The sequence below is a fragment of the Hypomesus transpacificus genome, chromosome 6 (assembly GCF_021917145.1).
Source record: "Hypomesus transpacificus isolate Combined female chromosome 6, fHypTra1, whole genome shotgun sequence".
Classification (NCBI taxonomy): Eukaryota; Metazoa; Chordata; class Actinopteri; order Osmeriformes; family Osmeridae; genus Hypomesus; species Hypomesus transpacificus.
Genome location: NC_061065.1, coordinates 13923542 through 13949179, shown reverse-complemented (window position 1 = coordinate 13949179; position 25638 = coordinate 13923542). Strand labels below are relative to the sequence as shown.

Genomic DNA, 25638 nt, shown 5'->3' with positions numbered 1-25638 from the left:
CTCGTGTGTGTCTGCTTGGGGATGTTTCGGTGTCGTGACGGTCATGAGCGAACGTGCATGGAGAGGGGTGGATGGAGATGGCTGAAGACAACAATGAGTCGGTTCGACACAAGCACAAACACACAGTATCGCCTTGACCAGTACCACAGTAGCAGAGTCATACAAATTTGACACACTTTATGAATACAAACATTTGAAGCTCCGAGACAACATTTTCTAACAGCACATTGATCCATTTGCGAGATCATTTGTCAATTCCTCTCGTTTTCTTTTGGGGTTTCTCCTCCACGTTGGTCTTGCTTTCTGTATACATCCACAGCCTTCCGGGCGTTTCTGAGGCTGTCAGGAGGATTTGTCCCCACTGAACAACAGACGTGAGCCTCCTGACAGGTGATATACGACGCACTGCTCTGCCAGAGTTATTGCACATTCCTGGGGTGTTCCGTACTTGCCACCAACCCCCCACCCCCCAGACACCTGTGTGGGTGAGAGGGCTATGGTGGAGTTCGTCCGAGGTGCACAGAGGCGCTGACGCACCCTGCCGGACACCGGAGCTACGAAATGGAAACGGAAATCTGCCACCGTACCTGCAATTGGAAACAGGTTAGAAGACAATTGATTTACCCCCACATGGTTATTTGCGAGAGGTAGGAAACAGATAAGGATTGTAAGGGGATAGAGAGGGATGGATGTTTAGCAGATTGCGTTCGCGGGGCGTCTGGGAGATACACCCCCGTGATATGTGAAGCCCTCACGAGAACGATGCTGACTCCCTGAGACGTTCATCAGCAAAAACCAGATGTCGCACACTAAGACTGTAAAACACCCAGACGAGTAACACAAAGCAGATGACACCGGCTTTGAACAGTCGACGCATCGGATCATGAGAAAGCATCTCAGCAAACGTGCACTAGCAACGCTAGTGCACATGTGTACATGTGAATGGGCTCGTCGCTCGTGTCGTTGTTTTGTCTGTTGTGTGGGCAATGCTCCAGTTCCCAAACCTAAGTCATGGCATTGCTAATGCACGGTGTGTAAAACAATAGATCTGATATCGTGCTGTTCCAAAAAGGGGTCTTTTCTCTCGCGCGGCGCTACAGACAAACCACCCGCGCCCGGTGCTGCAGTGATTGGACGGTGATGGCCTCTCATTGGGTAGTCTCTTCGTTTGCATGCATGTCTGTGGAACCTGTGTGTGTGCGTGTGTGTGTGCGTGTGTGTGTCTGTGTGCGCGTGTGTGTGGAACATCCTCTCTCCTGCTCAGTGAGCAGCTAGTCACTGTGTCTGCTCTCCATTACAGCAGGAATTTCTGCCCAGGGTCAGCAGCTCTCTGGGGTCTTATATGAGAAACACAACATTTTCCTAGCCGCGTGCGTCTCTGCGGCAGTGCGGTACGGCTCCCCCTGCCTGGGTTGTAAAACATCTGTAATTGCTTGCAGAGTGGCTAGTTTTCCACAAAGGTCTTCTTTTTTGAGGGGGTGGGGGGGGGGGGGCGACGTTAAAACGGGGAAATATCCATTGTACATTAAAAACCTTGACGTCTACAAGATATGGACTGAACGAGTTAACAAAGGGGTTTTTCTTTGCTGCGACGCAATTAGGACTGGCGTGTCAGACTACAGAGGGAGGAGATGTGGATAGTCCAAAACTGGCAATGGATGAAGCGGGCAGCGAAGTAACATTCCTATAAGTGTTAGTCGTAAATGCAACCTAAGTGTCAAGCTTCTCGCTATGGGCTTGCAAAATGGAACTTCGATTTACACCAGGGTTTCGCCCGATGGTGATAAGGGAGACAAGGTTGATCCCAGCCAAGCATCCCAAAGCCATTAGTACTCGTCATAATCAAGGGCTTTGAAAGCCAACGCAACTGGGATTCTGATTCCATTTGACGGCACATATTTCACTCTTCTGGTGCTAATCAGAGTCATATTGTGGCGCTCTTTTCTATTGGATCCCAGTCTAGGCAGCTCTACACGGTAGGAATCCAAGGAAAGGGGCCAAGCTTTGGTTGCATTGTTTTGTTTGCGTTGTTATGTCTGGGTGTGAGCATGTGTGCGGCTCAGCTGTGCGAGGCTGTGGTGTCGGTGTCAGGTTTTACCAGTGGGGTCGGGGGGAGGGGCTTCAGGTTCATCAGAGAGAGTGGTCTTCTCCTCTCCGGCCAATGGCATGCTCTGGCCTCCGTCAAACATCCCAAACACTGCCACTGAGTATTTGGTACCAGCCCTGATGTGAAAACAATGGGATTAAAGGAACCATCTGTCACAATAGCAAATTGTGTGCTGGTACTGTTGGACCATATCAGTGTTTCATCTGATCTCCCCGTGGCTGAGGAGGGAACATCTCTGATCTCACCTGAGCTCCTCCAGGACCACTGTGTTGTCATAGGGGCCGACAACCAACTCTCCCAGGTCAATGTCATTCCCGCTGGGATAGAAGGTGACCTTATAGGCCCGCACTTCCCCAGGGGCGGGGTCCCAAGACACCCGGAAACTGGTCTTAGAGGGCTCGGACGTCTGCAGGTTCCTGGGAGCTTTGTAAGGTGACACTAAGAAGAGGAATACAGACGGGACCATATCAATACACAGTTTGGCGTGAGCACATCCAACTTCGAAACGAGCTGGCGAGTTTGCGGTGACGTCAGCAAACCCGCATTCCAACCGCTCTCTGGAACTGCATCATTAGTCCATTACACAATGTCTCAAACCCGGAGCCACCGTTTCGTCGCCCAGGGTCATGCCAATCATACATGTGTTGGTAAGGTGCGTGTTACATCCCACAGTGTGCCAGTACTCTACTGTCCCCTCGTGGGGTTGAATCATGGACCAACGTACGTGTAGTTCCTACTCCTTGCCTTGCTTTTCCTTCTCCGCGCTTGTAGATGGGGTGCACGGTGATGTCGTAAGAGGTCATGGGCTGCAGCCGTTTCAGCACAGCGGAGGTGGCCGTGCCGGCGACCTTTAAGACCATTTGTTTCAAGCCGGCGGAGGGGGTGTAGGTCACCCGGTAGTTGACCACCTTGCCCGGCGCGGGCTGCCACGTCACCTTCATGGAGCGCTCGGTCTCGTCGGAGACGCTCAGCGTCTTGGCAGCGGCCGAGGCTGAGGAGAAACGGAATATGGATTCAACCTGGAGTGTTTGAGGTCGTAGGAGGGTGCATGTTAAACATAACCTTCCCCAACTTTAAGCTCCATAGACCATGTGATGAGGTAGATATATTCAACAGGAGTAGCATGCATATGAAATTAATCGACCCGTGGCCAAGCCATCCCAAGGGAAAGATGTTCAGACCATTAAAAGGTTGGGAGGATATTCTTTTATTGGCAAGGGGGGGGGGGGAACCCAAACCCAATTGGCTGAGTACGAGTAGGGAAGATTTGAGTTCCCCTAAGGTGATTCCCTTCTAAAGTTTGTTTTCTTTCAATAGTATGTCTGACCGTCTAGCCAATGCACTGGTTTTCAATATCCACACGTGTCTAGTGAAGCCAGTGCAGAAATTGCCTGTTGGAGAGCATTTTTCCGTCAATGTAATTTCCCCATGTGTGGATATAGTAAGATGGAGGATGTTTGGTCATTCTTAGCCAGGGCGTCCTGATTTTACTCCAACGCATCAGTGCTATAGCACATGTCCACCACACATATGCCTCATTTAAAAAATAACATTTGTCCCTCGACAAGAGTGACGTTATCTCTGAACACACACTGCATCAAGACTGTCATCTCCTCTGTTTTCCGCTGCAGACCACAGCTAAGAAAAAAAGCTGAGTGAAACGGCTGCTTTAAGTCAAGCTTTCCAATGAAACACCAGACACCAAAGACCAAAGCCCATCTTCAGAGCATGACAATGGTGAACACATGGGCAGTGATATCAGTTTTCATATTTTTTCCCCCCAATCATTTTGTCTGGAGAAAATTACAGACATGTAGCAGTTGCTCAGCCTGTTTTCCACTTTCATAGATGAAAATAATAGGCCTTTGACCACTATAATCTGCAGTGTCTCTACCTGCAAAGCCTGACCATAGAGTAGAAACTGCCTGGAGCCCTTCGACCACAGAGGAGTGAGGCAAGCTGTGTTTAAACCCCAGGCTTTGGCAACAGCCAACAGTAAACCAAAAACACAAGAAGTAGCCATACCGTCCGTGGTCTCCGTGCCGGTGAGCGGCTCGCCGTCGCCACGCCCGTAGGAGGCAAACACCGACACCTGGTAGAGGGTCTCTGGAGTCAGGCCCTCCAGGACGGTGCTGGTCGTGGTCCCGGGGACGGTCTTCTCCCCGGACTCCTCAGAGAACAGGGACTTCCAGCGGAGCCTGTACATCTTCATGTTCCCCGGTGCGGCAGTCCAGGAGACGGCGAAGCTTGTGTCGGTCACGTCACTCGTGACGAGGTCTTTCGGGGAGCCCAACTCTAAAACAAGATGAAGAGGACAGCACCTGCGTTAGGACTTTGCATGAGCAGTGCATGGAAACACCAACTGATGAATCGACATACATTGACATGCCGCTCCAATTTTAGAGAGGATTAAATACCGTGACTAAAAAGACCCCCACTAAAAGACCCCGTTCTCTTGCTGCAGCCGAGAGGCCGTTCTGAGAGTGTTCTGCTGGCTGACCTAATTATTCGAAATGGAAACTATTAAGTCTGCGTCCAGAGCACGGCATAGTTGAGCAGCCTGTCACAGCTATAAACTCGACGGAGGAACACACACAGATGCACACATCTGCACCCTGGCGTCCAGCTCTGACTTCGGAAAACGACGCAGTAAACCTGCCTCCAGTCCGTCACAGGTTAAATGACCGAGTCGGATTACTGGATCTCTTGGAAATCCCCAAAACCGGGTTAGGTTCCTTTCGTTCGGACTGTATATCAGGGATTACGTAAACCTGTGACATATCAGGTGACGTATAGGAGACTCCCTATAAAGTTTCTTAAACATCTGCTCTACACACACTGTGAGGACACAGAAGGGGAGGAGGGGTTGACAGGAGCTGGACTTTTGAGAAAGTGCGGTCATGTTTTCTGACCTCCATCCTGTCCTGCCTGATGAGGCGGCCTCCTCGGAAGCCTGTCTGCCAAAACATATAGATGTGGTTTCATCAAAACTAAACCTGCACCGAATTTCCATGCATATGGATCACATTGCGACAAAGCACAGGCACAGAAATTGGTCCATGGCTCTGGGCGTTGTGGAGTTAAATATTTGCAAACAAGAATGAGGATTGGCTATCTTAGTCCAACACTTTTGTCTTTCTCAGGAGCAAAGAGGAGCAAAGACTGTGCTGAAAAGAACGAATGTTCAATAGCTGTTGTGAAAATCATGATTAATTTCCCAGGCGAGATCCAGCTAAATTATAGGACTAACAGAGTTGAAACAATACCTTTTTGTTTAAACCAATTTATATTTTGATACTGGAATGGATATTCCTCAGCAGAATTCCCTGAGTATATTGGGCCCGGTCGAAACGGGACCCCCACATATTTATTTTAATAAAATTATCAAATCCTTGGTTATATCCACCTCACAGGCAGCAGGGTCTTGTTTTTATAATAGTCGAAAAGCTGAAAAACTGAAATATTGAGTAAGTGAAAGCAAATAAGCACACTGATAAACCCTGGACCTTTCATGAACTCCTACACGTAGACAAATAGAAGCCCAAAGGAAACACCATAGACTACAGTAGGAAAAAACATATCTCAAAACAGCCTGAAAAAGATGGGCCATAGGCATGTGTTTAACTTTATAGATCAACAACTTAGCTGTGTCTGATTTCAGGGCAAGTCTTTCCAAATGTCATGCCAAAAATAATCTATCAAACATTAAACTCCTCTGAAGCAACCATTCCAACCCTGGCTAAAATCTCATTTCCTTAATTTTACAGCACATGTGCTCCTTCCACAAGTCGTCTGCTAGTCTCCACCACAGAGACACAGCAGTGGCCATTAGCTGGGCCCTCTCCACCTCCATTTTTTATCTCTTCAAGGAGCTCTCATTTGCAGGGCCGGGAGTGTGTCTCGGGCCTTTTCAGAATAACAGCCCGCAGACTGCACGTAGGGAATCTGGCAGTCGGCAGACCTGCCTGAAAGTCACTCAAGCCCAATTTTTTCCACAGCCCATCATGTGGCAAAACTGAACAAAACCACAATAAATTCAACACCCTCTCCTCTTCTTTTTTGACACACTCCCTCACCTTTTTTCCTCCTTGTGCCTCCCAATTTTCTCGCTCTGTCCCACAACGTTGCCTCTCCAGCACTGAGTATACTGTAACTTCAGACAATCAGTCAGACTGGTAAGAAACTCTGTCTCCCGTCTACAGCAGGGATTGTTTTACACAGGCCTTTGAAATCTCAAATTGCCTTAAAATTCGGAACGTGTGACAAACTCGGAAACCATATCCAAAGAAGAAATCTGCCCTGCATTTGCATCTTGTTACAATTAAAACAAGGGGGCGGGGGGGCTGTCTTAAGTTCAATGCTTCAGCTGTATGTTTGAAGTGAAATCCTTTTTTTTGTAGCTTTTTTCCTGAGTTGCCTGGACCTGGCTGTTGAGATGAAGGGAGAGGGCAGGTGATGAAAAGACGTGCACATCGGCCGCCTGGTGCTCTTAATGTCTTAATGACATCCCTGGGGTCGGGAGCATGGCGGATCTTAGACGCTGCCTGGCAGTTGCCAGATAGGGGAGGAGGAGGGGGCAGGTCTCTCTGGGACTCCCTCATACAGCTCCAGCACCTCAATCACAGAAGCTCTTCAGCCATGTTTCCAACTGAATCGACTGATTTCCACACTCTTTTCTCTCCCTCCTTTCAGCTCCCCCCACCCCACCTCTACCCCCACCATAGCAAGAGGAAAGTGGTCAGTGCTAACTAGCGGCTAGTACACTGTACATAACTTGGAGGTAAGGCTTTCCATTTGTCTCTTTAAAGTTCATTATCTCATTCCATTTCATCTTTCTCCCACGTTGTTGTGATAACCGTGGCCATGTCTGCGGAGGTAACTGATTGTATTTGAAGGGGGAGAGACGATCACTCTGCTTCTTCAATTCATCACCTCGATGTGAGAACTGAAGGAGCACAAACTCTGGGCAGAAGTGTATCGCAGCTCTGTCACCACCCTGTCCAATTGGAGAATCACTCAGTGTGAAGGAAAGTGTTGCTGACTCGTCTCTAGAGGCTACAGATAATAGGCCACTACCATAGGCAAGACTAAGCAGGGCATGGATCCAGGACCCCCAAGGGCATCCAGGAATGCTGCCTGACGAATAATCAAAACACTGACTCCCTGTGCAATATCCTTCTAAATCCCCACAAGCTTACTTCCTTAAACAGTTGTGAAGGACTATGTGTGAGGAAGCGCACCAACTTTCCAAAGATTCTGAAATATATTAATATTATTTTTTATAAATGTCAGCAGGGAATTCACACAAACTGTGGCTTATTTATCTGACCGGTTGAGCCTCCAAGAGGATTTCTGCACAAAGTGTTCTGTCTATGTCAGCTTGGTGGGGTGAGTGAAACCAGAGCACGTAGCCCAGCGGAACACTGTGTCTGTGAGCTGCAGCGAAGAGGAGACTGTCGGCCCTGGAGCTCCCTGGAGGGACTTCAGCTGGGACCGCCCTCCAGACGGCCACCATCCCAGGCCCCGCACCGGGTCACGCCACCAGAACCTGCCAAGGGGGCTGCTGCAGTCCCGAAGAATGGGGAGGTTCTGTGCTGCGTCATGTCCAGCTATTGGACAACGCCATGGAGTTCTCCCATGTTCCTGGGAATGTGTGGGACCCTCTTCCAAAAAAGGACTTGAGTCTTGAATACTTCTGTGACCTTGCCTTGGGTGGTTTCACTTTGGCCTATCCTGTTGTACGGAGATTGTGGACAAGGCTTTTCAGTTCCAGGCAAGCCCTCACAAGGTAGACGGACAGAGAGATGACTCACCAACGCTCCCTCCCTCCCCCCACACCGCTTCTTCTCTCTTCTAAACTCCCAGCCCCAACACCCAGCTCAAGTCACATTCCTGACCCACCCATGCCCAGTCTTGCTTCCCATTATTTCCACCTCTCAGGTTTTGTACAATAGAGTTCCTTGACCAATGTGCTAAAAAAAGAGAGGTGAATGATGGTGGTTTGGTGTGGTGGGGGATGAGGGATGATCAAAGCACAATGGAAATTCCATTTTGACTCCGTTGCCTGACACGGGCCTGTGACGGGTTGTGGTAAATGCCACATGACAGACTGGAGGTCCTGGGTTACATTTCATGAGATGACTCGGTAGCAGTGTTATTGCGGTGTTCTCTGGGGGCAGATGGCTTGACCTCCAGCCAAAACACAATCACTGGACATGATCTGAGCTACATCTCCAGAGGATCAGAGAAGCCTGCTCAGGCAGTTACAGGAGAACCAGATGGCTTAACTTTTTCGTGTTTATTATGTTCTGTCTATCTTAAGGTTCCTGCCTTTGAAGCAACCACTTGAGTATTGAAAGGGGGGGTGGGTAACTTGTAAGCTCAGCAAATGAATGGCACGTGAGATAAACTAGTTTAGTTTGTCGTGTCTGTTTGAAGTGCCGGTCATTCGTTTTGTCACACACCCAAAGCATGGCATGTCCCTGCTAAGGCTGTCATGGCACGAGCCGTGATGACGTCGTTATTCCCTTACCTTCCAGGGTGGTTCCCCGCCCCTCCAGAGGGTTTCCTTGGCCGGACGCGTAGCGGGCGCTGACAGCCAACTCGTACTCAGTGCCGGGCTGCAGGTTCTTCAGGAGGGTGGCGGTGTTCTCCCCCTTCACCGTCACCACCTTCATCTCCCCGCCTGCGACCGGGCGGAACGCCACGCGGTACTGGAGCACGCGGCCCGGCGCCGCCTCCCAGGACAGCTTCATGGTCGACACGGTCTCATCGAAGACGCGCAGGTCGCGAGGAGACCCCAGAGCTGAAAGAGATAAGGCGGGATTGTTGTCGTTCGTGTTGTTCACAGGGTCAAAGTATGAGTCGATCTACTCAGATGACTAGATATTCCTGGGGCAAAATCCAAGTGAACTGTATGTCTATTGATACTAATCTGCTGCAATATCTGCTGTTTACATCTGTACGATATGTTGAAGCCAACAAAGAATAGCTAAAAGTTAGCGGCACTGTAAACAATGCATTATAAAAATCATTGTAAATGAGATTAAAGGAAAAAAAACATACATTCATAGAGACAGCTGGATGATTGATGCTAAAGAGGCACAAGTTGGGATATGCTCTCCACTTTTAACTACCCTTGAAACAAACAGCTGCTTCATTTAAAGGAGCTGGAATGTCCACAGACACACTAACTGCTCCAAACACAGATAATCACGGCAAAGAATGTGGTTGCCGTAGTGAAGAGAATTCACTTTTGTTTGTTTCCGTCCACCTCCCTCTGTGCTTTGGCTTCATCCCGGAAAACTCAAGCTTATCACTGGGCAATATTTCACCACCCACACTCACACATACACACACACACAGACCTTAAAGTCCCTGGTATGTGTAAAAAAATTCCCCCACTAAGCTCTAACCCACACTCATGTCTTCCATTGACTCCCTTCCAAATTCTAATGACACAGTAGATGGAGCGGAATATTAGTGTTTGGAATAACAGACATGTTGTTTAGGAAGGGGGGGGGGGGGCAGACAGCAGATCCATTCCTTGTTAGCGCAGGCTTGGCATCGCCACAGTTACCTTCTTTGGTGGTGCCGTCAATCTGCTTCTCTACCCCGGGGCCAGACTGGTACTCTGGAGTCACCGTCACCCGGTAGGTGGTTTGAGGAAACAGCTGCTGCAGAACAATGGTGGTCTCGCCCCCAACGGTTGCTGTCTCCAGCCTGACGCTGTCACCCCTCACCGGCTCGTAGGTCAGCAGGTAGCGTACCACTGCCCCAGGAGCGGCAGTCCACGACACGCGGAAGCTGTCTGTGGCCTCCTCAGACACCCTCAGGTTCCCTGCCGACCCTCGTTCTGCACGAGCACAGAGTCGTACACGAGTGAGCATTATACACTCACTCCACATTGCTTTTCAACGTTTCATCGTAACAACTATTCTTAGGCGTACCCACCCTCGAGAGTGGTCTCAAATCCCGTCAGAGGAAGGCTGTCCCCTTTGTCATACTGTGCGAAGACGTTGACCTCGTACTTGGTGACGGGGGTGAGGTGGGGGAGCACAGCAGTGAGGGTGTCCCCAGGCACGGACATGGACACAAAGTCTCCACTTGCTTCTGCGGCCGGTCTGAACTTGAGCAGGTAGGACTCCACGTTGGTGACGTCGATGTCCCAGGAGGCTCTGAAGCTCCTCGAAGACACCTCGGAGAAGGTCAGGGACTTTGGCACGGCAAGATCTGGAGGGGGACAGAAGAGCAAGCCAAGGTTCATCCCCAATGTCACGATGGAGAGGAGAGGAAAGAGAGGATAATGGATAATGGTTCCTTATGGAGATATGGGCCAAAGTGAAGCGAAGCCTCCCATGGAGTCTACTGTAAAAATGTATGTTTTCAATCAATATTACTAAACAAGAATCAACACTTTGGTAATCCAATTTATAGTTGGTTACACAATTCACTGACAGGGCTGAATAACTTTCAGCGATGTCATTTGGAGTGACTCATTTTTTTAATTATTTTTCCACATGTAAGTCCTGTCCCTGCCCCTATGAGGTTGTACATGTGTGTAACACATTGTATAAAAAAGCTACACTTAAGAAGACAGCGTTGGAAAGTTGTATGATGACACAGACAATTGCAAGCATATGTTGTTCTTGCATAAGACTGTGTCTTCTTTGGACACTTTGAAGGTCAGGTGAATCAAAAGGTGGTAGGAGTGTGGTATATAAAATGGAGATGCTTCATTTTACAATCCCTAGCTTCACATTCAACTACAAGCCAAATGGTATGCCTTGTATTCCACTTTGGGAAAATGGGCATGAGTGATAAGCCAGACAAATTGTATACAGCTCCACCAGCACTGACTTGCACTTGTTCCAAAATATACTTTATCAAACTGTTCTGTAAACACCTTAAAGAAAGATCATAGGCTTCTCATAACACACATGGAGAAATATCCCATTTGGGAGTTTGGGAGTTTGTGGACACGGAATTTATCAACACACACAAGGCAAGTACTCAGGGAAGTACTCACTCCTCTGCTTGATGTTGTAAAGTTCCTGTTCGATCCTCAGGCAGATGGACTGGGTGAGCTCGTTAGAGATCCTCTGGAAAGCATCAAAGTCGTCCACAGTGTACACGTGGGTCTCCACTGGGGTGTTGGCGATGGCCTCCAGCTCTGATCGCACGGCATCCTTCACGCCCACCGCAAAGATCTCCACGTCCGTATTCCTCAGCTTCGTGGCCGGGTCCTTGAAGGCGTCCGAAGACTTCCCGTCGGTGATGAGGATGGTCATGTGCGGCACGTTATCGCGCGCCCCTTTGGCTTTCAAAAACACCTTCTCCCTGACGTAGGTCATGGCCCTGCCCGTGTTGGTGGAGCCGCCGCGGTAAGGGAACGTCCTCACAGCCTTGACCACAGCGCTCAGGTCGTGGTGGGTGTTGAGGAAGAACTCGGTGTGGGGGTCCCTGCTATACTGAACCAAGCTGATCTGAATCTTGTCTGGACCAATGTCAAAGGTGTTGACCAGCACTTCTAGGAAAGCCCTGACCTTAGCAAAGTTGGATAGTCCTATACTGTACGAACCGTCAACCAGGAGCACAAGGTCCGCCTGTACGTCCACTCCGAGTGAACATTCTAGAAAAAGAATGCAGAATGAGCTGTCACGCCGTGGGCAAAATCAATCAGAGGATTTGAACGCACTGGATGCTGCACCGGTTACTCACCCAATGAGATCTTGATTGACTCAGTCTTCTGCATGGCCATGATTGGCTCGCTGGGAGTCAGACCCTTGAGGGCGTACAGGTTGATCTGGTATTCAGTATCTGGGGACAGGTCTCTGATCACCACTGAAGTCTGTTTGAAGCCTACATACAGCTCCTGGCGTTTTCTATCAGGCATCATGGGGATCAGTTGCAGCTTGTATCCGGAAACATCTCCAAAGGAAGCGTCCCACGAGACCTTCATTGACTTGGAAGCCACCTCAACAACATAGAGGTTGGAGGCTGGCTCGACAACTACGAAAAGAACATTCAGGAAATCTTAGAAGACAACAATTATCAACCCACCTGCGAACATCCTCTGGGCTAGCCTATCCCAGTTTGCAAACAGTCCACAAGTATCTCCTTGTGGCAAATACATGACAAATTCAACTTCTGAATTAAGTAGATACTCAAAAGCACATTTTACCTTCTTCGCCACTGACAAGTGAGTTGAGTTGATCGTCAACGCTTGAACACACATGAGTGATGAGCTCTTTCTGGACATTCTTGACCAGGTTAAAGTCGGCCACATTGTAGACATGGGTTTGGTAAGGGGTTGAAGCAATCCGTTTAAGCTCCTCCTCATCTGCTCCCTTGATCCCTACGTTGAATGAAAAAAAGAAAGAAAATGGTGACATCAAATGTATACGGTTCCCCATTAAATTGGGGAAATGTTCCATACAGCCGTCATCATTCTGATCACACACCAAATTCAGGAGGTTTAATTATTCATATTTAAGAGACAACACCAATAAACCCAAAACAGTCCTTGTAAAGTCCATGGCCGCTCATAAAAATCCTTCAAAATCGGAATAAACCGATACATTCTTCTTCACGTCTGAGAGCTATAAATACTGGGTGAAACAAGTGATCTATAAAGACAGGAAATTAAGTACTACTTTTCCACACGTTTCCTCTTTTAAAGATATCCAGCTGGATTTCCTATGTGATAATCCCCACTTTTTCATTGAACAAAGTACCAGAGGCTGGGTTCGTTCTTTTATTTCCCTTTCGGTTGGAAAGTATGACCACATGGGGAGTATAATTCAAACCCATTCATATCATATAGACTGGTCAGCCCTTTGTCTTGCCATTGCAGCAGAGACAGGGGAAAAACCTATGAAGAACCAGATGAGATGCCAGAGGAGTAGCGTTGTGACCACGTACCTAAGACAAAGATCTCCACTCCCATGTTCCTCAGCTTTTTGGCAAAGTTCTCCACGGCGCCCTGAGACCTCCCGTCGGTGATGACCATGGCCACTTTGGGGAAGCTTTTCCTGGCCCCGGAAGCCTCTGTGAATGTGTTCTTCAAGAGGTAGTCCATGGCTTCACCTATAGGCACAACGTACGACACCTGATCAACAACCTCTTTGTAACAGAACCAATCAAAGGATGATAGACTTCAAATAACCACATACAGCCTGTAGTCAATATTAAGTAGGATGTCTTGTCAGTACCTGTCATGGTGTTTCCACCGTTGTAAGTTAAGGTGTTGATGGCCCGGAGGAGATCTCCACGTTTGTGGTATTGGTTCAGGTTGAACTCGGTTTTGGAGTCAGTGCTGTACTGTACCACGGCCACCCTGGTCTTGTCCTCGCCAATCTCAAAGGCGCCCGCCATGGCTGATATGAAGCTACGGATGGACTTGAAGTTTTCCCTTCCAGCACTCCATGAGCCATCCACCAGAAACACCAGGTCAGTGATGGCACTGAAGGAGCACTCTGGGTGGGAAGGAGAGTGGGAAGGTGGAGTAGGCAAATGCTTTGACCTGAAGACACGTTTCTAGAAGGAACCATGTCCTGTTTCCGTATCCTTATAAGTCCCAAAAGCGAAATTGCTGACCAAAAACAACAACATAAAGAGCGCTGAGGGGGAAATACCTTACAATGAAACAGTGAAAAGAGCCTCTAGAGGCTAAATGTGATCCAACGTTTTTTCCCCCTTTCCAAAATGCCTAACGTTAACGTATGAAAAAACAGCCCCCATGGCCCTCATATTCTACACAGGAACTACGGAGATTCAATTCTGTGTGTTACTCTGTATACACGCCATATCGCTCGATCACACAGTTGAGATGAGACCCCGTGGTGGAGTTGGTCTTTGGGAAAGCAGCAAAAGATTTTTAGGAAGTACATTTGCTCAGGATAATTCCTCAGCTTTCATTCCCAAATCGTCTAATATGGACGTACTAAACCAGTGAGGTTTTCCCAGCAGCAGCAGCAGCCTACATCATCTGGGGGAGGCCACGGAGCTCTTGTAAACTCGAGTCTGTAATGGTTTCCACTTCTCTCCCTGCCTTCAGGGTTGGGCTTCTATTCAGCTCCCGCACCAGTGGCCTTGACACAGCTTCTAAATCCACACCCTTCACTGTGCGTCCTGACACTGAGCATGTGCAAACTCCCCCATACTGGCGCGATTGACCGGCCTGACCAAGTTAATGATTACCCGTTTTTTTTCTTCTTCTAGATTTATGTGGCTTTAAAAAATGTATTAGTCTTTACAATGGGGCATTGAATCCGTGGAAACGCCCCTCTGTTGCTGACTACACAGCAATGGAAAGAACACAGAAGCACTAAGTAGAAATGAAAAACTGGAAAGCTCATAACATAAACCATGTATGTATTGGACTTACTGACTGCATCTGTGACCAGCGGTTTCCTGGGACCTCCATTTGTACCACTTGATTGGACTGAAACACAAGCAATGGGACAATTCAAACATCAGACACTGGAACACATCATTCTCCACCATGGAAATGGATCATTGTATAGCATTAAGAGCAGACTAAACATGTTACTCGGTTTGAGCGTAAAAGATTTGTCGATGGTATCAACAACACGTTATTTGATGTGGTCGTCTCGTACAAGATAAAGCCTTGTGGTTTCGGTGAGCAGGCTAAACAAAGCTCTCAGATTGTACGGTAAAATGCCAATCAGTTCCGCCCCGTTGTCCTCTGTAATCTCTAAAGACTTTAAAGAGTTGCTTCGGTTTCTCTAATCAGCCCTGTGTGGGGCTGCCAAAGAAGCCTTCCCACCAGGCAGTTCACATTAAGTTACAACAGACTCCATTTCTGCTAGGACTTGGATGTCGGGGGTTCCCTCTGTGCAGGGAACCATTTACCGTGTTCCTTAGTCATTCTTCCATCTTGTCAACTCACAAAGTATGTGACTCACTTGTGATCTGGCCAGATAAGGGCAGACTTTCATCTGATCCGTAATATGAGGAGATTGTCACTGCGTAGTCCACATCTGGAGTCAAATTTGTGATTGACGTCTTGGTAGCAGAGGCAGGGAGGTTTATTTCTCGAGATGGTTCATCTGAACACAAAAAAAGTCAACACCATGTCAGGATGATTCAGTTGAACATGAGCTTACAGGGTCATTCAGAAAAGCAATGCCAGTATGACCCTTAATATCAGCCCATCTTCATTTTGATCCTAAGTCACTAAAATGACTGTGGATATACATGCACAGGTCTCAATTCGGCACACTGAAGCAATACATGTGTTTTTCTGTTTGCAAAGGCATTGGTGAGCCATTTGTTGATCTCAGTCGCTGGGCTGTTGGTAATATATGTGTATGTACTGTGTAAAGCAGACATTCTGGCTTGAGTGAACCTGCAGCTGTAAGGTCACTCACCTGTGTCTGAAACAACTTGTAGTCGGAAGCCCTCTATCCTACTTATGGGCAGCCTCCATGTCATTTGCACTGTGATCTCATTTAAAATCTTAAACCTCAAGTCTGAAGGTGCATCAACTGTGAAAAGAAGAGTCGGCCATGTTAATCCCAACGTTTGTGGAAAAGAGTGTATTGATCAATAAGAAGAGGAGAAGTTGTACAACACAAACAGCACAAGGGTGTACCCAACAATCAACACTTCAGAACTGAAGTTGTCCTGTTCATTGTTGGGGCAAACAAGACATGGTGACACATGGTGACACAGCTAAAGGACATTACAGACAGGAGAAGCCATTTTGGAGAAAAATGACATTCGTTTGAGCTGTCCCAACAACTCAAGCATGTAGGGAGGGAAAAAACACTGCGCTCTTAAAGTGCCAAAGGCCAAAGTGGTAGAACATGGCTGTCTAAGCATACATAACAAATTATTTTGTAACATCTTGCATGCTGCCCATGAAGTCAATCCAACGCATGCCATCTAGTTAACTGTTAAATTGACAAAGAGGAACATTGAAACATTTGGCATTTACAATGGAGTCAAGATAGGATACTCATACATTTGTTGTTTGGATTCAACTATTTTTACAACTGCCATCCATTGCAAACCTCTTAAAAGAATACACAGTCATTGAAGACACATGTACATCTTTTCTCAAAGAATGGCACATACAGTGAAAGACAAGAAGTAACATGAGAGACGTAAAAATTCAGTTTCAAAACCATCATGGAGACTGTTTGCATTGTTTTATAGTCATGCACATGTACATGAAAAGTTGTTGGACACAACTTGTAGCACCGGACATAAGTTTTCATGTACAAGACGGACTACAAAATATTTTGTAATATTTTAAAATGATATTCTTCGGTTGGGAGGGGGGAAAATTAGAATCCATGCTGCCTGGTCATGATCTGAAAGTCGAGTCCTGTCATGTCTAACTTTAAAAGCGACCAGTGTAAATAAGGAATCTACAGTACGTGTACATTCAAATGTATTAAGAAAAACAACACAGTGTATACGATCAAGATAAATATACAATGCACTGTGCTCAAATCTACTGCGTTAGTTGGAGGCATACTGTCCTAGCTAAATAAAAGAAACCCTATGAAACAAGAATGAAGGGAGGAAGAATACCATTCTAAAATATTGTTGAAAAGCCATGACTCATATAACCTGAGCAAAGCTTGACCAGTACAGGACAGCAAAAATGAGAACCACCAACCTGTCAAATCAACTCAAGCCCCACGTTCAGCTGCTTCCGTTTCCGATTGGGCCATTTATGATCGTACAGTTACTACACACATGATCATCACATAGCAGTGCTTCAGGAGTACACGCATACAAACGTGCACACACGTACCCACAAGGTTTCAGGTGGTTAAACTGTGGCGGTGTGTGCAGGTCTGAAATGCGATCCATGACAACCAGCTGTAACTCTGCCTTTCAAGCATTTTATTTTGTCGGTTTGAAACCTGGTCTCAACATGTCAAACACTTTTACAGAAACCTAACCCTAGTACAGAAAATACCACTTTGTCTTAGCTTACACCCCGAAGGGTACGGTTATAGGCTCTTGTACATGGGTTATGACTTCTTCTTGTGACCATAACTAAAGTCTAGCTAATACAAAGTTGTTTCTAATATGGGGAAATATGTTTTATATGCAAATCTTTGTTCTGAAGGAATGCTGAAAGGAGTCATATGAGCGTTTTAGCCTGAGAGTCTTTGGAAAATAATGTGAAACTCCTATTTTGTCTTTCCGTTCCATCAGAACAGACAAGGAGAGGAAACTTGGCCACAAGCTCATTTTTTTCCAAAATGAAACTAGAGACGTTCAGTTCCTTTTTCCATAGATTTGAGTTCAAAATCATTCATACTTAGAATATTAGAATATTGTTAAAACATCTTGTGTCTGAATAGATTAATTGGGGTCAGGTTTGATCAGAGCAATTATATACATACAAGACTATAGGGGAAGGAGAAGGAATTTGGTTCAGATCTCCCTGTATGCACATTATCCCACCTAAATCACACAACTGATCCAAGATCAACTATCTTAGATGCCCAGTGGTGAATCTAGGTTCCCACTTTGCTAAGCCCCTAGATAAAACCTATTATTTTTCCTGTGACCCAGCAGAACTAGGGGGGTCTGGGGGCATGTTCCCCCAGAATATTTTTTTTTAAATATCCTTTTAAATATCGTCCTCTAGTCGGTTTTGGAAAGATAAATGAACACATTTAGATTTAAAATATGAAAGAAAAAGAAAAAATTACAAAATAAACAAGTTTGGGGGGGGGGGCTAATTAAACATTTGGGGGGCCCCCCCAAAATAGGGCTAGATACGCCCATGTTTATGCCCATTTGAGACCGTAATACAATATAACTTGATATAACTTTACGGTAATTAAACGTTAACTTCCAACGACGATAAGTTATGAAAATATTCAAAACGTTTTAGCAATTTTTGTAATAACATTTGGACGTCTTTTTTACTATTCCACATGGTAGGGCGTACATACTGTAGATGTTGGCAAGTACAACTGAGTTGTCAGTGTCCCATTAAAACACATTACGAACAAGAGCTCCTCTTAGCGAGCAAAATAGACCACTGCATCTGGGGAGTGGCCCCGACTGATCTTACTGGGGGCCCAAAGACATTGTTAAAACACACGGTTTCTGAAGGAGAGAACAGTTAAGTCTATACAATTACACTCAAAAACAGGATTTGAAGTATAAACGTAGATTATTTCTCTCAAACGCAGTGCAGAACCAAATCAAAGACAACTTCAAAAGACGTGGTTCGGTGGAAAAAATGGCATACAGACGCATTTATTTCTGCAACATTTATTCGTTTTGAATCTAAAAGACTCCGAGACTGGAGACCTCGATCGAGTTGGCAGAACGGTGTGTTTAAGTGTGAAATTTGAAATGTAATGCGGGGGTTGAGGAAAAGCGGTTAATATTACCTTGGGCCTCGACGGATGATACTAGTAGCACTACGAGGAGGGCAGTCGCTGCCAGAGACAGCCTTATCTTCATTTTTCTCTCCTTCTTTCTGGCTCAGCAGAACATGAATGAAGCTACAAAAAGAAGGAGCAATTACGCACTGGTTTCTTGCCAAACTCTGTTCTAACCATGATAAAGACCATATGGCATAGGTCCATTCTAAAATGATGTTTCACAATAATTATGCATTCATATCTTTACAAATAAAAAATCCTAATAGATAAACGTAAACTTTTGAAACTTTCAGCTCTAGCCGTTGCAGTGGAATTGCCTTTTCACTGTTATGCGCGCCACCTGAGGATGCATCGCTGCAGTCACCCCCTTACAGCCCTGAATATGCTACAACTTGCCTGCGTTTGGTATCGATAGAGACAGGTATATATCAGTGTGCCAATCTGGGTGCCAATCTGAATGATTGGCTCTCAGACACGTTCAAAAACTACGCAATAGTAAAAAATTGGCCAGAAAGCTGACTGGTCCTAAATCTTCTGAGTAGAATGCTTGATAACTGATAAACGCAGAACATTATAATATCACTAATCCTAGTATAAAACGAAATGTAGGTGAAAATACATTTTAGCAGGCCTACACGTTGGAAAGTTAAAAGTTGCAAAAAGCCTTACAAGTTTAATTCATCATCGTCCCCCATTTTAATGATACATTAAAAAACTATGCGTCAATTGTTTATAATTTCAATTCTGTAACAAATTTACCAAACGTAAACACTTACTAGCCTGACACAACTTTGATCTACATTTTGTTAGTCGGGGATTTTACAAAAACTAACAATGAACCCTTGGACGTTATTGAAATATCCAGAAGAATATCGATTTTTGAAAAAGCAAAAACTTTTAAATGATGGATGGTGTGAATGGGATCATATTAGGCTAAAAGCAATACTGACCTGCGGATGTGATATTAAAGTGAAAATAAGAAAGCCTTTCCGAGGATGTAACTTCTGCTTAAAAATTTGAGATAGTACGTTTCACTGAGGAGAAGATCGTCCAGAGGAAAACTCAGAGCTCACTTGTGGAGGTCCCAGATAAGAAGCCTCTTTCCAAATGGGAAGAATCTTTTTACAAACTGCTACTTAATAGGGGGCTGTTCCCAACTCTCCCTTCAGTATCGTAAGCTCTTACGACACACAAGCAAGGAATCCTGCCACGGACTGAAATATGTAACCTTTCAGAGTGTGTGGGGATACACTTTAGGAAACTTTTACATAAATTGCTGCATTCCTTCGCAATGATGCCTTCGTGTGTTTAGCCAGTCGTCTGATCGTGACATCTGCTTTGGAACCGAGACAACTAAGCATTTACTGAAAAGCCAGTTAAGTCAGGCCTTAATTGTAGACAAAATGATCTTCTAAAAGTGCCAAGTTAATTAAGTAGATGTTTGGCCCAAATTTCGAAAGTCCATTGCAGGAGGAAAAATCTTTATATGAATTAGATAGTCAGGCAAAACATTTTTATAATTGGAACAGACTGCATTATGAGTCGCATAATTGAGGGAGACAGGCAGCGGATTATGATATAACCAGGCCTACTATTGTTCAGTGGGATCATTAAACAAATAGTTTAAGCCATTATAGAATGACATGGGCACTGTCCATCCAAAATAAAGTAAATTGCTGAGCCTGCATGACATTATCATTACCATTTAAAAAGTAGTGCTTGACCATTTGTTTGGAAACGTAGCCCTCTAGTGACGGGAGAATTGAAATGCATGCGGACAGTGTATAGCGGCCAGCCACTGGTTAATTTATGTTGACTTGTGTCAAACGCTGATTCTAACGTAATTCATATTTCCCTACGTTTTCATGTTTACATTTACATTTTACTCTTATCCAGAGCGACTTACAGTAAGTACAGGTACATTTCCCCGAGGCAAGTCAGGTGAAGTGCCTTGCCCAAGGACACAACGTCATTTGGCGCAAACGGGAATCGATCCGGGAACCTTCTGATTACTAACCCGATTCCCTAACCGCTCAGCCAGCTGACTCCCCCTAACCCTAACCCTAACCTCCCTTTAAATACCACTATGTATTTAGCATGTATTTGACTTGTTTATATCAATACAGGATTGTATCAATAATGCAGTGTCATATTCCCATGGAAACCTTTTGAAGAAAACATTTCCTTTGCGCTATGATTTTCCTTTCCATATCCAGACGCTCATTGAGGATATCCAGATGTAGTCTGCCACAAATGTTTATGGCCTTCATAAGGGGCAGGGTATTTCGGTAAAACCATTATGGAATTCCTACCGTCACTTGTCATAATTGCAAAGCTATTTTACCACTGCTGGTTAGTGGAATAAATAGACACACACCAAAAAGACCAGAAAAGTTAGTAATGAGAGGCTTTTTTAATGTTCCTCAGAGTACAAGAAATAAATATTGATCTAATGAAACAACTTGTAATGAACGCCATTATAGCAGGATACACAGGATGAAGACCAACACCTTTATACAACACATTGTGAACCGGGGTGGTGAGTGCACAAGACACGTAAACAATGGTTTACGCCTTCTTTTGGGGGAATGCTGCTTTGACCAGTTCATACACAACAAGTCCAGTTCCTGCAATGGAGTTCAAAATGTGTTTATTTACAATGTGTTTACCAATGCTGTCCCATGTCTTCCATAGTTGTTTGTCACTGCTGGGCTCGAACAAAACTGTGCAATTACATTGATTGATCTTATACATGAAACAATGAGTGCAACCACCCTTTACTTACCAAGAATAGTCAGTCCCATTGTCGCTCTGTACAGGAGAGCATCTTTGGCTCCTCCCTTCAAGTGAATTGGTATCCCATTGTCCTCCTAGCCAGGATGAATAACAAACCGCTAACTATGGGCACGTGCATATCTCTTTCTTGTTTAATAATAATTCAAGTTTCCATCTACTCCCTGATTCCATTAAACACTCTCCAAAGACGTGGGCATATTATCGCCTTATATGTATATATTTTCATTACACACACAAGCAGTGTTTTTAATCAGTGATTACTAAGCATGTGACAAAGCAATATCTCCACTCCAGGTTGATGCATACATTGTGGTCTTTAAAATACTCATAAGTTAATGAAAAACATAATTCTACCGACACACGTGAATCATGCAAATTGTAATCTGTTAATTCAACACAGTAGGATGCCGTGAGATATACTTATCTGTAGAGCCACAGTTTGCCACAGGACAGTATAGGCTATATAGGATTCGGGATTCATATGCAGACAAACTATAAGGGTGGAGATCAGACCAGTCGACTAACAACAAATAAAGGTCTCATGAAGTGATCGGTTTATTACTACAATAGGAAATTTGTAGAAATGACTTGAGAGGTATTTTCTAGATGAAAGTTTAAAGACCTCATCCTTAAATGTGTCTACTTCTATTACACTTGAGACTGATGTACGTTACTGTACCTGAAACAACTTCTGTTTCCCAGGGACTTTGTTCTCCACTTCCCTGCGCACGCTACAGCTGAGCGTCCGCCGCGACACCTGCTGGAGTGCCTGTTAATGACAGAAAAGGCATTATTACTAAGCTCCTGACTAATAATGTGAATTAGGACGTAAACGGAGACACCTAAATGTTACTCATAGTCAACTAAATTTGGCCCTTCAGTCGCACCGGATTGGATTAACTTGTAAAAAAAAAATTTGTATCTAGGTAGCATTGCTTGTATAGCTACGGTACCAGGTCGCTGTTTAAGAAGTCAATGAAGTGTCCTGAAATGACCCCAAAATAGAAGACACTTGAATTTGTCAAGCGTGTTACAACCGTAATATTCTAAGACTACAACAAAATGGTCAATATTAACACCATACAGTAAAAATGCCTCATAGATACCCTGCAAATTTAGTCTTACTGAAATGTGCCGGTACATCTTTTGCCGCGATCACAAGGACACTGGTAAAACTCAATTTCCGCGTTCTCTTCTTCGGTGGACTATTAACTGACGCGTCACGACTGCAGTGAAAATACTGCCACACATGGGCTGGAGCTGTTTGAAGCATTGGATAGTGCGTTCCCTGATATTTTACAGGACTTGTCATTGCGCATTCAATAAAAAATGCCATGGCAATATTTATAAATTGTCTGCGCTTATCCCAAATAAGGGAAAAGTGTCGAAAATTTGAGTGAATTTTAAATTTTATTTGTCAAGCACATTTAACAGACTATCCAGCAAGTGTGTCTACTTTGAGAAGTTTAAATACACACAATAAAATCAAAGGCAGCTATATAAAGTGCACATTCATTTAAAACATTATTATAACATCAAATGTTTTGGTCCCAAAATAAATAAATTACATTGATCAGACAGTTAAACATGTTTTGAACCTCTGCATTCTCAACAACTGAAATAACTACTAAAATAAATAAGTGCCATAAACTTAATAAAAATACATTGAAACTGCAAAAAACCTTCACAGAAAGCTTGCATCCTGTTGCAACAAACTCACCTCACTCACTCACAACAAACAAATGAAGACCATAAAGGCTATAAAAACTGACATTAACATTGTTACTGACATTATATGTTGCAATACTACCATAATAAATGTAACTATTGATGCAGTTGCTCTTTGCAATTCCTGATTTACTTGAAGATGAAGGTTTCTTATTTTGAAACAATGCTCTATAAATTATAAAAACAAAATTGTATCAATGTTATCTGGATTAGAATTGCACTATCGGCACTAACATTTGCATATACTTTACACATAGCTGTATTCAAAGTACTGGCAAGACAACAGCTTTTAACAGTAGCAAAAGACCCTAAGAAGAATCATAGCATTCAGCAATACGCACAAACCTCAAAATTCAAGAACCAGACATGTGGCTGTCCCACAAACTTTGCACATTTGCACAGTGCATCAGTCTTATAAATAAATGACAAAGCAAGCCATTCATCTAAACCAAAGCCAGGCATGAAGGACAATAACCTAGTGTGCCGTTTCTCTGTCCATGCAGCATATCCAAACACATCTTAATTTGGGATGTCAGCGCTGTTGTTGCGGTTGCCATATTTGTGGTGGATGATGAGCAGCACCACCCCCAGGAAGAAGCAGACAGAGCCCACAGTGATGTAAGCGATCCCCAGGAAGGGGTTCTTGCCCCCCATCCAGGAGATGGTGCTCAGGATCATACGCTTCCTCCCCTCAAAGCTACGGACAGGGTAGTCTGGGATACATTAAGGAGGAATCTATCGATGTTGAAAATGCAATTTCTATCAATTGTTAGGATGATTAAGCATGCGTTATTTTTATACAAGGCAGTGATGCATTTCTGTTACCAGCGGCTATCACTACTTGGGTCTAAACATCGTGGTTCTTTATGTAGGGCGGCTTGAGGACTCAGAGGAAGGATACTGTAGGTGACTTCCAAGGTGTAGTTGCCCCGAGGAAGAGTTGGGGTCATGTTGTTCTTCTTCTGGATAATACGGTACAGCTTGCGAAAGGTAGGCAAGGCAGCTGTTCGCATCCACACGATAAAGTCCTCATTAATGAAGCCATTATTTTCCAGGTCATCGTCAAGCTCATAGACAGGCTTGCGCCAGTTGATTGGCTTGGTTGTGCCTAGAACAGGAAAAGACAAGTCAGTGAACTACTTGCTTCAGATTCACCATCCGTGTTGATATTGTGTTATGTCATCTGCTTGCGTAGTCACCTTGGAAGACAGATGTCAGGTTGGGGTTATTAGCATCAGGGTTCCTGAATTTCACATGCTTGTCTGTCCACCACGCAATTCCCTTCCTCATCAAAGGGATCTGAACCCTTGTTCCATTAGGATCAAAGTAAAACAGCTCCAATGTATCTAATAGCAAGGTGTCAAAGTAAATGTTGATTAACCAACATGAACCTTCATAATGATGGCCTTTTTATGATAAATACAGAGCACAAAACTGTCTCACCATTGAACATGCTATTGGCAATAGCTCCACATGGAGCAATGGCCTTGTTGTCATTAAAAGCATAAGGCTCACATTCTTTACTGGGTTTCTGTAAATAAGAATACACATATAGTAATTAAACAGCATGAATCACATAAGATATAGCTGGGAGAGAATTCATTTAAACTCCTATATTATGGAATATTCTTACCGTAAGAGAACCACTGTCACCATTCAGTTGACTGTCATCCCTAGACTTAACATACCGCCTGTGATTTTGGTAGAAGTTCGACAAGCCGTAATACATGAATACGTTGCTCTGTTGAAATGAATACATTTGAATATAATGGTCACAAGAGTTCCACAGATTCAGCACACTCAATAGACAATCTCTCTTACCTCAAATGGTTGTTCTAAGGAGAAAGGTAACACGCATGTACAAGGCCTTGAGGTGTTCCAGCTGAAACTTTGGGAGCAATTAAAGCAAGGACTGGACATGTCTACCCCAGTGTAATCAATCTGCAAAATAAAATTATTATATACAATATATTATAAACAAATACATTTCGAGACTTGCCCTCTTGGGCCCATTAAAAAGAAGCCGAGTAGCTGATCTATTGGTTTAGTTTATGGTGCAACAAGTATTAAAGCAGCTAGTGCTAGTTGGCTTACCTCGAACTCCTTGATGTTGTTGGACGTTACATAGAGGCCAATGCCAATGGGGATGAAGATAAGCCCGATAACAAAAAAGGCAGGAAGAACCGTGCCCGCTGTCAAAATGGGTTGCCATGCGGGGAGCCGTTGCTGTTTGAAGGCTGTGTTATCAGGCTTTTTATTTTTGATAGTTCCTCCACCTGGTCCTGCGATTGTATGCAGACCGTCTTCCTCCTTTGCGTTGTAGCTAGACGCCATCATAACACTGCTGTGCTGCTGGCAACAACGAGGCTACTGCAGCTACGCTAGTCAGCTGACGAGACGCCGCTACCAAGCTAATTTCTATTCCTGGACTATGTCAGATAGGCTTTACGCCAAGTTTGGCAGAGTATGATGAATAATATGTTAACTATGAAAGCAACAATCTAGATATCCGAATCGAATAAACTCTTGCTATGATAGATAACCATAGACAAACTTACTCCTACAGACCAGGAAGTGTCCAACCCACGGTTCAACCTCAACGGTTTGTGATGTCAT

General features: G+C 44.8%; 3 protein-coding genes across 3 annotated transcripts in view; all 3 read right to left on the bottom strand.

Annotated features, from left to right (window-relative positions):
• The window catches only part of col12a1b (collagen, type XII, alpha 1b), a 61534-nt gene extending 41939 nt beyond the window's left edge, over positions 1–19595 (bottom strand). Inside the window, 17 exon segments of the mRNA XM_047021088.1 lie at positions 2099–2223; positions 2353–2545; positions 2832–3098; positions 4133–4402; positions 8640–8912; positions 9687–9962; positions 10061–10339; positions 11136–11738; positions 11828–12118; positions 12291–12464; positions 13031–13195; positions 13321–13584; positions 14496–14552; positions 15037–15180; positions 15502–15618; positions 18505–18618; positions 19449–19595. Coding sequence (XP_046877044.1) covers positions 2099–2223; positions 2353–2545; positions 2832–3098; positions 4133–4402; positions 8640–8912; positions 9687–9962; positions 10061–10339; positions 11136–11738; positions 11828–12118; positions 12291–12464; positions 13031–13195; positions 13321–13584; positions 14496–14552; positions 15037–15180; positions 15502–15618; positions 18505–18577 — 3571 coding nt within the window. The 5' untranslated portion in view covers positions 18578–18618; positions 19449–19595.
• Positions 19596–20896: 1301 nt separating this feature from the next.
• LOC124468806 (cytochrome c oxidase subunit 7A2, mitochondrial) lies at positions 20897–22530 on the bottom strand. Its single transcript, XM_047021774.1, has 4 exons — positions 22420–22530; positions 21974–22063; positions 21284–21368; positions 20897–21125 (listed from the first exon to the last, which is right to left on the bottom strand). Exons 1-4 carry the CDS (start codon positions 22435–22437, stop codon positions 21067–21069), a joined length of 252 nt encoding a protein of 83 aa, XP_046877730.1. The 5' UTR covers positions 22438–22530; the 3' UTR covers positions 20897–21066.
• Positions 22531–22685: 155 nt separating this feature from the next.
• Positions 22686–25627, bottom strand: LOC124468570 (cell cycle control protein 50A-like). The gene is made up of 7 exons (XM_047021370.1): positions 25117–25627; positions 24844–24963; positions 24656–24763; positions 24466–24553; positions 24222–24368; positions 23924–24130; positions 22686–23735 (listed from the first exon to the last, which is right to left on the bottom strand). Exons 1-7 carry the CDS (start codon positions 25357–25359, stop codon positions 23542–23544), a joined length of 1107 nt encoding a protein of 368 aa, XP_046877326.1. The 5' UTR covers positions 25360–25627; the 3' UTR covers positions 22686–23541.
• Positions 25628–25638: the final 11 nt, after the last annotated feature.